The sequence below is a fragment of the Falco rusticolus genome, chromosome Z (genome assembly GCF_015220075.1).
Source record: "Falco rusticolus isolate bFalRus1 chromosome Z, bFalRus1.pri, whole genome shotgun sequence".
NCBI classification, from domain to species: Eukaryota; Metazoa; Chordata; class Aves; order Falconiformes; family Falconidae; genus Falco; species Falco rusticolus.
Window position 1 is genome coordinate 63,986,787 of NC_051210.1, and position 15,939 is coordinate 64,002,725.

General features: G+C 40.6%; 1 protein-coding gene across 2 annotated transcripts in view; it reads right to left on the reverse strand.

The window, feature by feature from the left end:
• Positions 1-5,863: 5,863 nt before the first annotated feature.
• The window catches only part of RAB3C (RAB3C, member RAS oncogene family), a 136,929-nt gene continuing 126,853 nt past the window's right edge, over positions 5,864-15,939 (reverse strand). For both annotated transcript variants that reach the window (XM_037374053.1, XM_037374052.1), the window contains exon 5: positions 5,864-14,102. In XM_037374053.1, the coding sequence (XP_037229950.1) occupies positions 13,915-14,102 (188 nt within the window). In that variant the 3' untranslated portion in view covers positions 5,864-13,914. The remainder of the gene's footprint in view (positions 14,103-15,939) is intronic.

Sequence of the window (15,939 nt, forward strand, 5' to 3'; positions counted from 1 at the left end):
CGTGACAGTTGAAATAAGAAAACTGCTCCCAAGGCAAAATGCTTTGGAAAAAAAAATTTGCTTATTTAAGAAAGGGATTTCTTCATTGAACAGAAGTTCAGACTGTTAATCCCCCAGACCTGGCCCTTTTTAAAGGTTTGTCATATTCTGACTTGTTTTGTCCTCATTTTAAGTAAGTTAAACAAATAATTTTCAGTCTTAAAGTATTTAGTACACATTTGCTAAACCAAATCGGGCAGCCCTTCCAGACTCTATGAACATCTCAATGTGACATTCAACTTCAAAGCCCTTGTGGCTGCACAGGTGTCCTCAGCAGCTCTGCGGTGAGACTCCACTCTTGCTTCCCATTAGCAGGACGCTCTCCCAGCTCCTCCATCTCTTTCCTCCTTTTCATATTCTTCTTTATCGGGTATTCCCTGAAGCCCACATTCTCCTGTCCTGGTGTTTACCAGCTCTCCACACAGCTCTGCATGCCCATGCCACACTGCCACCTCCCCTGCTGCTGCCTAGATCCAGCTGCATACCCCAAAGCTGCCCCTTTTCATCCTGCCTCTTGGCTGTGCCCAGGGTCAGTTCTGGTGCCTACCGTGCCCTATGTATACCTCAGCCTCTACCCTGTCTCCTGATTTCTCCCAGTACAGATCCCTGTGGTGTTCCTAAAAACCCCAGCTTTGATGGTTGAAGTCACCGCTGGATGGGATCAGTTTCTGAGCCAGCCCCTTTCTAAATGGCTTCCAATCAGGTAGGCAAAAGTAATATGGGGAGGTGGGTGAGTGCCCTGGTGATCACAGTAACACCAATAACAAATGCAAAAATAATGAATAACAACCACCTCTTTTGGCAAGCAGGTCTTCCAAGGGCGCAGGAAAAGGCCAGCAGTGATCCCTCAGCCTGCAGGCACAGTCAAGAAAGTCACTTCTGATCCAGATTCCTCTCAGCTGCTTTCTTTTATGCAATTTAATACAACAAGGTTAATTTTCCCCTCTTGTGTGCCTGTGTCTCCCCTTGCCATCTGGCAGGTGGCATGTCCAAGGACAATGCCCTGTCAGGTGGCTCTGAATGGCTGCAACGCGCAGTGAGGTGTGTTTGCGGCACGCACACATTAGAGGTCAATCTAATGCAATTGTAAACCACACAGCAGAAAGGCACCTGCCACTCTTTCCTAAGGGGAGTGAGGAAAAAAGGGGCTGGGAGGGAGCTGGGAGAGATTTGTAGTACCTGTATGGGGTGCTGGGTAACACAAGGGTTGGTTCTTGCTGTGAGACCAGAAGTGATGGTCAGTCAAAAGACATTTCTGGCATCTGTTTTTCAGTTGAAAGAAAAGTACTGAGGCAGAAGGGAGAAAGCAAGATGATTAGATGAACTCAAAAGCATCAGGCAGTTAAATGTTATGCTGAAATAACCCAACTAATCTGATGTCTGGCCGTGCTGATCACAACAGTGTGGGGCTGCAGCAACAAGTCCTAGTGACCACCCTGTGTGATCTCTGTACCCAGGTGTGCATAGCCCAGGGTGTAAGACCTATGGCAAGCTTTACCAACGGCACACATCAGAGCTCTGACTTGCCAGAAGCCTTGGGACCTCTAAAATAGAGGGACTAAGTTTTTCCTGATTTACTAACTTTATTCCTATTCCTGAAGAGTATTGCCTTTACACCAAGATTTAGTGCACCTCTTGTGGACCCACCCTCTCCTTTCCATTTCTCCGTCCCTTCTTTTAGCTGAGTTGTGTAACTCCCCGCTTGTCAGGCTGGAGCAGCGCTTCCCAAGCAAATGCAGTGCTCAGAAACCACATTGATGGATTGTGAAGGGTGGATGAAGACAAACAGGCAACCAGGAAAGGGGCTGCCCACAAGATCATAGTTTCCATTGCTCATACTTGGAAGTGGCTTTGCATGATATTTGTGGTCATCAAAACTATCCAGGCCCATCTGCCGCCTTCTGCTGTGGCTTGTCTCTCATCATCATGATGTACGTAACGCTGTGGTTTATTATTTGAGTGCAGCGTTTATCCACACCTTTCCTGTTACAGTCAATGTTTCTTCTGGTTATGTGACTGCATTTTCCAAAAAATAAGACTCACTTCCCAGAATCCCAGCACTAAAACGTCGCAGTTTCTCTTTGGAATATAAGTGGTGAATGGGGAAGAAAGCATCTGTTTGCCTAGCATTGAGACACCAAGGCCACTGACCCAAGCTCATGAGGTTAGCCCACCAGTGAGCTCAATGCAGGGGGAAAGTCTGTTGCCAGCACATCTCCAAAATGTCATTCTATGATTTCTCCATTTTGCTTTGGTAGCAGCTGCCAGGCACCTACCACTCTGAGTTAGTGATTTCTGCATTAGGGCACTGTGAAAGCATTGGATTACCTTTAATCAAGACTGGTAATGCAAGAGAGAAGGCTTAGCAGGTTACTAAGTTGTTTTTCTGGCTCCCTCTGAAATGTTATAATGAAGATGTTATCTGCTAATGCAATAGGAAAAATCCCCACTCTAATATTTCAGTGATCTCTATTACTATATTTCAGGAAAGTAATTAGTGCAAGAAAACTGGGAATCACATGCAGAAGGGGAATTAGGCAATTTCCAGACCAAAATTCTCATTCCAGGGCCAGGTGCTTATGTCCCAATATACAATGGTATGGAAAGCACCCATATAATAAAAGTTGATAGCAGCCATTCTACTGACCAAAAGCATAGGAATCGTGAAATGAAAGGCTATGTCTGAAATCCTGTGTGGGCCCTGGGTCAACTGACCTCCTGTAGCCTTGAAATGGCCACCAGGTACCTCTGTCCTGGTAGATGGTCCCTATTCCCTGCAAGGTGAAAGGAGGCTGTTTAACCAGCTTGTCAATAATGCTAGTGCAGATGGTTTTATCCTGCATAGGCACAGAGTAACATTTGTTGTATGTTGGCTTTAGTTATACAGGGAAACCTTAGTGCCGGGTGGTATGTGGATGGTTATGTACCCTCGTGCAGGGAAGGCATCCTAAAACTCCTCCTCCTATTGTCAATTACTGAAAAGAGAAACTGCAATTTGAAATGGGCTTTATTTTCTACACAATTTCTGATGTTGTTTCCCAACAGAAATAAAAGAGATGGCTCAAAGGCAAGTTCCACCTGAGACATCCACCAGCTGTTGCCTGAGCTGACAGCCACCTCGCTGCTAAGGCTGGCAGGGCAGCATGCAGAGTAGCACAAGCTGCATGCCGTGTGTTGCTGACCTGCAAAGGATCTGGCAGTATTTGGGTCAGGGGCTAAGCTTTTTTCTGCTTTGTTGAGTATTAAAAATAATGGTAAAAGTGAAAATGTGCTGTGGCCAGCTTTGCTCTTAGGGTACACCACCTTGAAAGAAAAGCAGGACAGGGTTTTAAAAAATGGTTGTCTGATGTTATATTCCTAAAACCTTATTTAAGCTTTAAAACTTTCTAGAGGCTGGTGAGAGACAGACGTCCTGCGTGGCATCCTTGGACGTTCTACAGCTATTCACAGATCTATTTTCTAACTATAGGCATTGGTTTGGAACAAATGCACATGTACTTCCTGGGGCCTCAGAGAGCCCAACAGAGGCCACAGAGCAAGGCTGCCCTGCTATGAGTATACTTACGTCTCCACCTGGCCATGTTGTATCGGGCTAGATGCACTGTGCCATTAGAAGTGACAATTTGACTGCCCAAGGCATGCCCTTCGCACATGTTTGGATATCAGGAAAAACGCAGTATCTCCTCAGGAGATCATGTTCCTGCTCAGAGGAGGCCCCAGATAACCTCCCCTCATTCAGCTGTTGGGAAGTGAAGAGTGCAATACTAGAGTTTCTAATTCTCCAAGATGTTTTTTATCTTCTGAATGACAGGGGGTTCAGATCTTTGGCCTTTCAACACCTTTTTTCTGCAGTTGGAGTAGTCTCTGGTCTCATTTTCCATACCACCGTGGTGGGTTGCAGAGCTGCCTGAGCCACCCTTAGGCTTGGTCATTCATTTGGCCAGGTTGTCTCCTAATCCTGCAACTCCTCCAGTACCTTCAGCTTCTTGAGGACCAGACCCTAGGCAGACCCACTGGCTAGGATGTCACTGAGGATGGGACCTCACACTAGCTTCCCATCACCTGTGCCTGACACTGATAAAATGAGTTCACCATGGCTTAAAGCATATATTTTCCTGATGTCAGACAGTTAAACTGTAAATCTTCTGACTTACAGTTTAGCTCTTGAGGATCTTGCATGAGTGCAAACAGACAAACAGATATAGCAAGGCAGTTGGTAAGATTTTTGAAGGAACCTTAGATTTTTGCTTTACAGCTCAAGAGCTGCAAAGATCTGAACAAAAAAATAACTAACGCTCCTTGCACTAAACTGCCTCAGTTTTCTCATTAACTTGCAGAGTCTCTTCTGTCAGGTGTAAGCCCAAAGTTTGTCTTTCTTGATTTTGATGGATCACATTGCTAAGTCATCCACTGTCTCTTCACTGGGGCATTCTGCCTTTTGCCCTTTCTTACTCAAAGCTGGGAATCTATTCTGTGCCACTTTATATCTCCCCTTTACAGCATCTTTCCTGACGTCTTGTTCTTTGGTGGTTAGGAACTATCTTCCTCTGTCTCCAGGCTTCTCTGACTGGAAAGAAGATAAAAATGGGTACTCTTGAGCAAGAAACACCTGCTGTTGAGACAGGTTTTGTACTAGTACATCACAGTTCTCATCTACCCATCTGTGATTTTCTCTACTCTAGTTCTATATGGTAAAAGTCCCAACATACTAAAAATAACAGCAATTTAAGAATCCTCTCATTCCCAAGGTACCTGTCAGAAGTCATCTGTTCCTTGCCCTGTTATCCTCCCCTTCGTGTCCTTCATCCTCTGGTCTTCCACTCATCCTAGTAGGCAAAGCAAGTACATCAGGGCAAATCTCACAGAGCAATGGCATGCGGAAAGTAGGTGGAGAAGACACTGCTTTTGTTGGTAGCTGGGAGGAATAAAGAAGTTTCATTCTCAGAGGTATGTCAATGGCAAGAGTCTGTCCCAGAAAGAGAAGCTCTATGAGTGAGGGCAATGAGCTGCATGGATAGATTCCTCAGCAGAAACCTGCCTAGAGATATGGGATCCCAAGCAAGGTAGGAAGCACTCGGTGTTGAGTGAGAACTAGGCATTAATCAGACAATGCTTACTCTGTAGATAAGAATGTAATATACTAGAAAAAATGGAACATGATTGAAACACAGTGGAACGATGAGAGTGAACATGCTAAAGGAGTTTGTAGGTGGACTGCTGCGAGCAGGATCTGGGGAGCACAGGATGCGACCTGTTCAACAGATTGGTTGAAGATTAGGACTTAAGTGAAGGGAAAATAAATTAAAGAGTCACAGAAGGGCTGAAATTAGCACAGGGGCATGTGTATGTCTAGAAAAAAGCAACACCTGGACAGTGATATATCACAATTTGTGTGGAATACCACCCACAACAATTGAGACGGCTCACTTGGGCTAAGATTACACGACGAAGTAATAACAGCATCCAGAAGGCACAGATTTTTAGCAGTTTATACAGTGAAACGTAAAAATAAAAAACTTTGCACCATTTTAAAGGGTCAGTGTGTGGGTTGAGACAACAGTGTGCTTTTAGTAGGGGAATGCCTAGTCTTTCTCCTGCAGACTCCTAGGACAAAGACTCCAGTGATTTCTGTGGTATTCAAACAGAACTGCAACTCACCAGTGCTACTGAGAGGATATTAAGGAAATTAATTATTGCAGATGTGGTATCGTTGTCCATTATTTTGTCAAAAGTGGAGTAATCCTTTCCCAGTTTTAATATGTGAAATGAAATAAATAGAGGGAGGAAGGGAGTTAAGACCATGTCACCACAGCCGACATATTCATTAATATAGTCTCTTGAATATTTATTATAATTGCAAAAGGAAAAAAAAACCAACCTTCCAACAAAAAATTAAACAAACAAAATCCACTTGGAATACAGAAGTCACATACAAACAGAATATCCAATGGAATACATATGGTCTCTACGTCCACACAGAATTAAAACTCTGCACATGGATAAAACTTGTACTTTACTTTCAGACAAGAGCTCCCATGGATGTATGCAGAAGATTCACAAAATTTATCACCCAGCAGCATTTTAAACTAACATATTTTTTAGAACCACAGTAACTATATTGCAGTAAAAGTTGGGGGAGGAGGGACAGATTGAATCTCACCCCCTCACAAATGTATCCTACGCAAGTACTTCAACTTTTCTTCAAGAACAACTAGACAAGCAAGTTAGCTTGAGGGAGCCAGAACAGCTACGTAGTTTCAAGGTAAGCATTTATCCCTGTACAGGTAATCACATGTTTATGAGGAATAATAAAAATGCTGGGTAAAATTATCTGCCAGTCCTTGAATAGTCAGGTCACTTAGCAATAAAAAGTTTAGCTAAAGCACCCTCAGTTCAGTAGCAGCCTGTATTTCTGTATTTAAGTGGCATCTCATATTATGACTTATTTTGTCAGCTGCTCAGCTACAAAGGTGTTGAGAATTTCATTTTTTTATTAAGCAAACCCAAATTTCTCTCAACGTACATTTTCATTTCACTCTGGTATGTATAATTTTGCAGAAGTTTTCATGGCAGAAGGTATAAAAACAGGGAGAATTTAAGGGCTGCTCACATAATTGCAAGTGACGTCCTGTGCTACTTAATGCATTCTGGCGACTTAGCTTTCTCAGAGAAACTATTTGATGACATAGCAAAGGAAAACCATGATACTGGTTTCCAGTATGTCTTAGAGTTTTGTTCTTTTCCTGATCAAGCTAATTTAAAATAACCCCCAAACCTAATTCAACCTTGTACATTGTCACAAAAATGCATTGGATCAAACTAGAAGTCTACTTATCTACCTTTTAACATGGTACTAATGAAAATAATTTGTTATGAATATTGTTCAGTAAAACCAGTTACTCCCCTTGGCTCAGAATCAGTGACCTATTTAGCAAATTCCTAAGGCAGATGACACATTCCTTTGAAACCAGAGATGCAGCAAGAATTAACAGAGTGAACTTCTCTCTGCCGAGTCTGTGGGCACAGCTGGGAACCCATGATGGCAGATCAGTGATTCAGGGTTTAAGGTCCCAAATGTACCCAAGGGTTTAGCTGAATAATGATGATCTTGCTTGTATGCTTAGAGAACTATTAGAAATATGCAAGGATAACAGGAAAGGAAAAAGAAATTAGTGGAGGTCTCCTTTTAATTTCATGGTTAAGTTCTGGGCTACATTTTGTTTCCATTTATACCTCAGCTTTACTGCTAATGGTAGAGTTGTTGAACAGTGAAGACCATGTAACAGTTGAGTGGATCAATATATTTAAGGATGTATCTTTCACTTTTAGGATCTAGAAAAGTTAAGAAAATTTGCAGAAGTGACAATTCAAAAAAATGTTAACTCAGGGCACCAACTGAAGTTTTGCATGTCATCTGCAAGAGTACTGGGTACTCCTATTTAGTATTTCATTTAAGTATTATGAGTTAACTGTATCAGATAATGAAAACATGCTCACATGATATCTTGCAGTATGGGCAGACAAAGCATGATACTGATTTTTAAGAATAAATAACGTAACTGCTGATCTCTAGGAGGTTCTTTTAATGCTTCTAGAGAACATGCTTTAAAAATACACACAGATAATTTAGAAATGGTTGCAAGTATCTTCTGACTGAAAGTACTGTCCCGTTTGTGTTGGTCTAACAAGATAATTTTCAAAAAGGACACTCACAACTGTAAAAGTAAAATTGACATGCACTTGCAGTAAACATACAAATATATTTTACCATTGTTTCATATATGAAAAATAGTTTAAATGACTTAAGAATGTTCTTGCACTACACTGGTAAAGTGTTTACTATATAAATTTTACTACAAGACACATACACCTACTGGAAATCTTAAGCCACGCAGGCATCATCAACAGCTTATCACACATACATGACACTTCTCCCTTTCACACAAGTTTATATACACTGAGTAAATAATTAAATATTGCACTTATTGGCCCATTATCCCTCAGTTTTGAGGTATTCAAAAATAGAAAACATATCTATTTTTATAACATATTTTCATGCAACATTTAAGACATTTGAATTCCACGAACACTAGTATATAGGTTACATATTCTGACACTCCAACTGAGCCACGACACATCTGACATTACTGACAAAATATTAAACAGGAGTTACAGCACAAACATTTCATTCAACACTACTTGCAGGTACATGTCAGAATTACTTGAGGAAATTTATCACAAGAAGTGGTAAGGAATCTGTAGCTTTCATTTCTGCATCTTATGTATGACCCTGAAGTTATCAGAAGATTAGGACTTTTGTTTCCCCCTAAATCAAATACCAGGCACCTTATTCTACACATGATAAGCCATCTACATCTGTTGGAACCATGTGTAATAAACCTATGGTCTGCAAATGTCACCAAGCTGATCTCTGGTGCTAATGAGAATTTATGGCTAAATTTCACTGTGGCATTTGGGGAAGGCTGCACTGACCATGAACAAGTAACAGCAGGAGCTGAATGAGTGTCAAAGATGTACTGCTATGTATAGTTAGAATTTCTGCTTCCATGAAAATCCATGGATAAACAAAGTAAAAAAAAAAAAAAGAAGAAAAAAAGGAAAATGAGAGCTGAAATTGCATAGGCAAACTACATTTACCCCTTAATAAAGAAAACTGGTAGAAATCATTCAAATAATTGAAACAAGTTTCATCTGTAAAGGGAGACTTGACAAATGATGAACGAAGGAGAATCTGGAGCCAGAGTGTATGGATTAAATCATGTAAATCAATGCAACTCACTCCCCTGTTGGCATAAGTGCAGACATGTTGTTTTACACCCCCTGAGGCTTTATCTATGAGGATTTACATACTCATGGTCTCACATCCTAAAGAGGAACTAGGCTCACACATTGTGTGTCTGTTTATAGGACACAGGCCAAGGAGGAATCTGTTCATCAGCAGAACATTAATTTACTTGATGCCCTTACAAATGCAAGTAATAAAACTTGCCTCTTACAAACAAATATAGAAAAGGTTAGCTGGGGAGGGGTGGAATTTTGGAGGGGGGCTTCTTTTGGAATGCAAATGCATCATCATTCATCTGCTATTGAAGAAATGAAGGCATCACCATCAGACGTAATGTACCACTATTTTTGTCCTAAAAATGATGAATTCCAAGCATTCTCAAAGTTGGGATCAGACTCCAGCAGATTTTGTGCACCCTGACATAGCAATTCATTCCTTAAATAAAGAAGGTGCAGGTGGTACAGCTGAATATACAGAGCTGAGCAGGCTGCGAAGAAAATCTTTCAGAGTGGTGCTCTGGAAAGGCCACATCAATGTAGTTGCTCAGGTAGTTTCTCTAGGCATTACATTAAGTATAAGCACAAAGGAACAAACAGTTCCAGGTAACAGTCACATACACAGCTGTTCAGAGCAAAAGAGTATTTTTTTGACAGAAAATCAGGCTAACTCATATGTATTTTAAACACCAAACAAACAGGTCTAAATAAACAAACCACCACCAACAACAACTACAAAAAGGTACAGTATTAAGTTAGTTGTGTTATAAGGTTAGAACGCTTGTGAACATGAACTCTTAGAACTGAAAACACGCATCGGAAGGTTCAACCCAGCCGGGCTTGCTAGCTTTCATCAGGCCAGTACCAGGAGGCACCGCAGGAACCAGTCACATCCCATGCTCTTGTGTGCTCCCAAGGCATTTTCTGAGTACTAGTTTGAGCATGCAGCAAGCAAGACACTGCCAGAGCATGATGAAGCTGGTGTGTTACCCATGCACAGGATTAGCCTGCTGCTAAAAGCTTTAGTCTAGATCATAACCTGGAAAATGGATTGTGTAGTTCAGCTGGCACTATGGAGCTCAGGACCCTCTGCCCAAAGGCATCTAATCTCAGAAACTTAATGTGCTCTGTGTGGCAGCTGCTGTATCTCACCAAGTGGCCTAAGGCTCAGCTAAAGGGTTTATCCGTGGCTGGACCAAAAATGCTCCATGACATTCAGTCCTATTTCTGTGCTGGGAGTGACAACAAACTAGCACAAAGTGTGTGAGTACTTTTTCACCAAGAATTGTGATGAGGCTTAAAGTAGTTTTGGATCTCTTACCCCAGGTTTCAATTTAATGATCCAGCCCTCTTCCATCATTAAAATATAACTCTGTTCAGTCTGGTACTTTCTCCTGACAGAACTGTCCTATATCAGATAGATCAGGGATCTAACCAAATCCTGCTTGTCTCCTTCAACAATTTATAATCAGTGACTGTTGGGTATGTGTGAAGAATGAGCCACTGATTGTTTAAATTTTGGCCTTTGATCAGGTTGGGATGGGATTTCCAAAATTGTTCAGCCTAACTCTACTTGCATTTAAGAAAATATCAGTTTTACCACATAAGTCAATAGGAGCCAAACTAGGTTGAATGAGCTGAACTAGATTGTCACAGGCTGCCCTTGGATATCCTGCCCTATGAAAAGGCCAAAGCATAATTTTAAATAGAATGAAAATCCCAGTCCTGCTAGTTCCCTCAGAATTCAAGCCACATTTTCAGAATGTTTGGGGAAGGGATGGTAAGCTACTTTCCAAAAGCCTTTCTGTCCCTCATATTTCTCTACGATAGCCGGGTTCCAGCTGAAAGAGGTACTGAGATCATGATGCCTCTGATCTAAATGTGACCAAACTTTACAGCAGAAAATTCAATATCACTGTGAAGGCTGTGGCTTCAAAAGACAACCTGTGATGGAAAATCAAAGCCTACTTTTCCAACAGCTGGTAACTCTTGATTGTTAAGAAAAGGTGTACTTCCACACATTTTCAATTTCAGAGGAAGGGATGATAGGATAAATTGGGTTTGATGAGATATCAACAGGTCATCTTTTCCAACCTCCTGCTCAAAACAGTTTCAGCTAAGAGGTCTGAGCAGTCTGCCCAGGGCTTTAGCCAGTCTGATCTTGAAAACCTCCGAGGATTTGATGTGAACATCTTAAAAATTAAACTGACTAATTCTGAACTCTGTGACAATATCTGAGTGTCAGTACAAAGGTCCTAGGAGTTTTTCAATACTGACTAGTTCTGCTGCTGTACTTCAGACGAGCCTTTTCACACACAGCTGGCAGTGTGATGAGCAACCTTCCTCAGGCAGCTGCTTTCCCCATCCTCCCCATCCCATGCAGAAGGTCAGACATGCTGGAGGCCTGGGAGGTTAGTGGCCTCAGAAACTCAAAGGAGAGATTCTCCCTCTTTGTTTTTGCTGTTGCTCTTCTGCCCAGACTTTTGATGTAAAATGAAAAGCAATTAATTAATCCTATGTAAGTAAAGAGCTATTTATCTATCACTCAGTTTGTTTAAAAAGATATATGCTAATAAAGTATTGCTAACACTGATTAGAGTCTATATGGTCATAAAGAGGCAAGGAGGGTCTGCAATTCATTGCAATAGAGTGCAGGCAAGGTGTGGCTGTCGCAAGGGGCATCTTGGAATCTTTTCTCCTTGTTACACTGTGCACAGGAGGTGACCATTTTGCAGCAAGCATCCCAGAGCAAAGCTGGAAGAATACTTGCACTTCTAGCCATGCTGCATGATTCAGGATATGGCCAAGCTCATGTAAGATGTGACTACATCCTCCTCTCTCCTCGCCTTGCCTGAGACGGCTCAGACTAATAACACAAACGAAACCTTTCCTAAAGGACTTGAGGGTTGAATCTGTGTGCTGTCTCAAGGCTTCCCTGATCCTTTTTCTACTGCGGGAATAACTGCACATAACAAGAAAAGGATGGAAAACTTCCTACCATCTCAAACAAAGCTTCCTCAGCTTCTTACAACTTCTTTTTCTGAAGCAGCTGGTACCTATTGGGTGAAGACGTATTAATGAAAGTCTCTCAGCACAGTTATCAGCATTCTGCCTTAGACAGGGGAGAGAAAAGCAGCATCCCCGGAGAAAGGCAGAGTTATGGTTGGGATAGCACATGATTTTCCACTTGGCTGCTCATCAGCCCCAAAATGGACAGTGCTTTCTTTCCATGGAAGTAAACAAACGCAGTCCAGTCTCCATGTCTTCTAGGAAAATAAGTGCTTAAGTAAACTAGTTAACAGGACAGACATGGTTTACAAGCCCAGACTGAAGAAAGAACATTGTTTCATTTAAGTTAGGCAGCCAATGTAACACCCTGTGGCATATCCATTGTACACGTCTAATATGCCTTGTTTGGAAGTAATTTTTACTGTGTCAAAGTGTATGTAGATTATTTAATCAGAAAAAAAAAAAAACCCCAACCCAAAAAAGTGACCATTTTCTCTTAGTGTGTTTCAGGAGTTACATAAATGACCTTCAAAAAAAGTTGTGTGTAGAGGGATTTCTTTGCAGTTGTGAGCAGTTGGCAGTACCTTGTGTTACTTCCCTTCTTTGTCTTCCAATTTTTGCCATTGCATACAGTTTAAGAAATGTCAGCCTTGTCCCAGATTCTGTCTAATTGTAAAAATAAAACAGTTAATACTTATTCAATGATGTTACTTAGTTAAAAAATGTCACTGTGGTGCATGTAAAGCCGTTATATGAAGTACTCCAGGGCACAGATGTAAGAAACTGCCAACAATTACTAGAGGAATACTTTCAAAAACTGTGAAATAGGAATAATTTTTAACACTATTAAAAAAGACTGTGCACTTTATTCTGCTATCTACACAGCCTTTTGCTGATCTTATGAATGTATTCAGCCTAACGCAAGAAATGTTGACAATATTTTATTACTCCTAAAGTTTTTAAAAGTTCTGTGAAATTCTGGTTGTCTTTTCCAAATAGATGTTCTCATCAAATTAAAAATGAGGCCAAACTCCTGTTCACTGACACTGGCACCACTTCTGCAATAGGTCTGGGTAACATACAGGCCAGTGTTCTGATGGTTGTCTCAGTGACTGAATGACAGGTGAAGTTCCTGAAAACTTATGGAGGTTTGACAGCAACATGACAAGAGAGTTTTTGGCCATGAACAACTGAACATAATGGATTTGCTTCTGTCAGGAGTAATATAGACCTGTGTGTTTAATATCTCATGCAGGTAGAAACGTAAAGAGCTAGTCCACCCTCCATTACTGGGGTAGGTACTACTGGGATCTCCTTAATGATAGAATAAGAAATTTAAGTTCAGTTTCAGAAAAGTATTAGATAGGTGTGCAACTCCCATGGAAATGTAAACACACTAGCTACCCAAACAGGATGAAGTACCTAATATCTCTGATGGTCTGCACTGAATACTCTTATCCAGTTGGAAACTCACAGGGAAATTTGGTTGCTTTGGGTCCAGGAACGAACTTCTAACTTCCACATTTTCCAATCAGCCAGGATACGTAACATAATGTGTAGATTTTCCAAGGCAATATGATCCAGGAAGTGTCCCTTAGAAAAATGATCTGGGCAGAATGAGGGATGGGCTCACTAGAGGAATGCTTCGAAATTTATTTTCAATCAGGAGAAAATATAAGGGGCATCTGAAAGCTTATTCTAAAACACCTTGGCCATTACCCTAAGGATTCAACTATGTAATTTGAAACTGATGAAGCAAGCGTCAATTCTAGGCAAATGTGGTCTGAGGACATGGCACCAGCTGAAGTTAGTGTAATGTAAAACAGCAAAAAAGAAAAGAGAAACTAATAGCCATCCTGCATGCAAAAGCCAGATGCTAAAAAATGGATCGTCCTTTCAGACTAATAACCTCTCCATCTCCATATGCATACTCGACCAGCTGTAAAATAAAAGACTTTTCTCCCAAATGAATTAATAAGACAGTATAAATAAAGGCATATAGACCATTCATAAATACTCTGTTGGCAACAGAACACACTGGAGCTGCTGTCGCTGATAGCTGCATTAACAGCCACAGTTGGGCTGCTGTGGAGGAGGGGTGTCCTTTAGCCGTGTGTTCTGCTTGCTGGCAGCAATGGTGGGATCCGTCTCCAGACTTTCCGACATTTTGTCACAGATGATATCCACAAGTCGCTCAAACGTCTGCTTGACATTAATGTTGTCCTTGGCACTTGTTTCAAAAAACTCAAATCCTAAGAAAATAAACAACAGGTTTGATGCATATTCCACTATCTCCAACAAATATACAAACATCTTTTGGGCCAGAAAGAGTGAAGAGACACTCAGAAAGCAAATGTGTGAGAGCACACATACAAAAGAGTGATATTGGAAGAGCAGTTGAAATTGTAACACAACCAGAGTAATTACACTACTGCTATTTGCTTTATATTAAGCCAGATAAAATCAAGACTTTTGATACATTCCCTTAGACAAACTCTACTTTAAAACAGTTTAATCTAAAGATTGAAAGGAATTTGAGAGTATTATTATTTTAGAAATGCCCTATGTATCCAGCCATTGGGAAGGAATAATCTACGGCTCCATCTCTAACTATTGTGTTACTCTGAGCATTATTTAGCTGTAAACAGTCACTTCCATCGTGTCATTAACCTGGTTCCAAAAGAGACAACTGTGTTTGAAAATAACCAGGTAAAAAATCAAGCAAGACAAGGGAAGATTTCTGCAATCTACTTCAGTTAGAGGTGAATCTGTGGGACCAAAGGGACTCCCAGTCCCACAAACCAAACTAATAAAAAAAATAATTACACAAATACACATAAGAAAGAAATCTTCCTTAATTAATTTATACAGAAGGACTTTTTATCTGTCCATTCCCAACAACTACTCCAAAGGCAAAAATTAGAGCTATCCTTAACCCAGAAGGGACACTGGAAGCAATCCAGCAGGCTTCTGCTAGGACTGACTGGGTCTTCCCATGTTTTTGCTTCTTTTGCAAAACATTTTTTTTTTTAGATTTGTTTGTTTTCTAAGCCTTTTCCTCCATGCTACACCTTTTCACACAGTTACTACATTCTTCATTTGAGCATTGCCTGGTAACTGAAAACTTTCTTCTGCCTCTGTCTTTCCACTACCTAAGGGTTCAATATTAAACCAGTTTACAAAACATCTAATTCACTGGTAATTTTACAGAAGTGGCTTAGCCTCTGCAAAACTATTTTGATTCTTACTGATTAAATCTGAATAACAATGTACAACTACCACCATGATTAATTATGAGAAAAATCCCAGTAATCAAATGTCAATCACTTGAAATTCTTGGCAGAATGGCAAAACCCAACTTTTTTTTTTTTTTTTTTAATATTATTGTGGTTTTTTCCTAGTAAATGGGCTAATCTTCTGCTTTGAAAGGCCACTTGAAATTTAAATGCCACTACTTGGATCACATGAGTACTATGTATTCAATATGCCATCTAAACAGGATGTAATCTGCACATTCAGTCCTTTATCTGCTTACCATGTGGCTGTTGCATGTTTGAATACTAGCCTAGAATTACAGCAGATAATTATGTTTAGTTTGGTGTGATATCCCAACGTGTACTAATAACCAATGCAAAAACTTAACTCTGTTCTGAACTTTCTTCATGGTTTTAATGTACATAACGTGCCTTGTGCTGAAATGTTACAAAGTGCTGAATTGTTTAAATGCATAGGATCTAAACACTGGTCAAACTTAGTGTTCATAGGTAGTTTAGATAATAAAAGGTATAAATATTGCACAGGGTTTTGGTCATACAACTTCTATCAATGTCTTCAAGAAGTGTAAAGATAACCTCACAGGTATGAGTGAAACATATTTACATTTCACAGTTGCTGTGAAAACTTTTCCTTTCCACATTTCTCTGGAAAGCAGGAAAACTGTACATAATGAAAGACCATCTACAGAAATTATATACTGAAAGGAGGTTTGAATCACATCTCCTTTGTTCTAAACTAGAAGGAAAATGGGGAAAGCCAGTGTAGCCTCACTTGTTGGTGGCTTCAGCCCTCTTTCAGAGCTCCACACAGGAG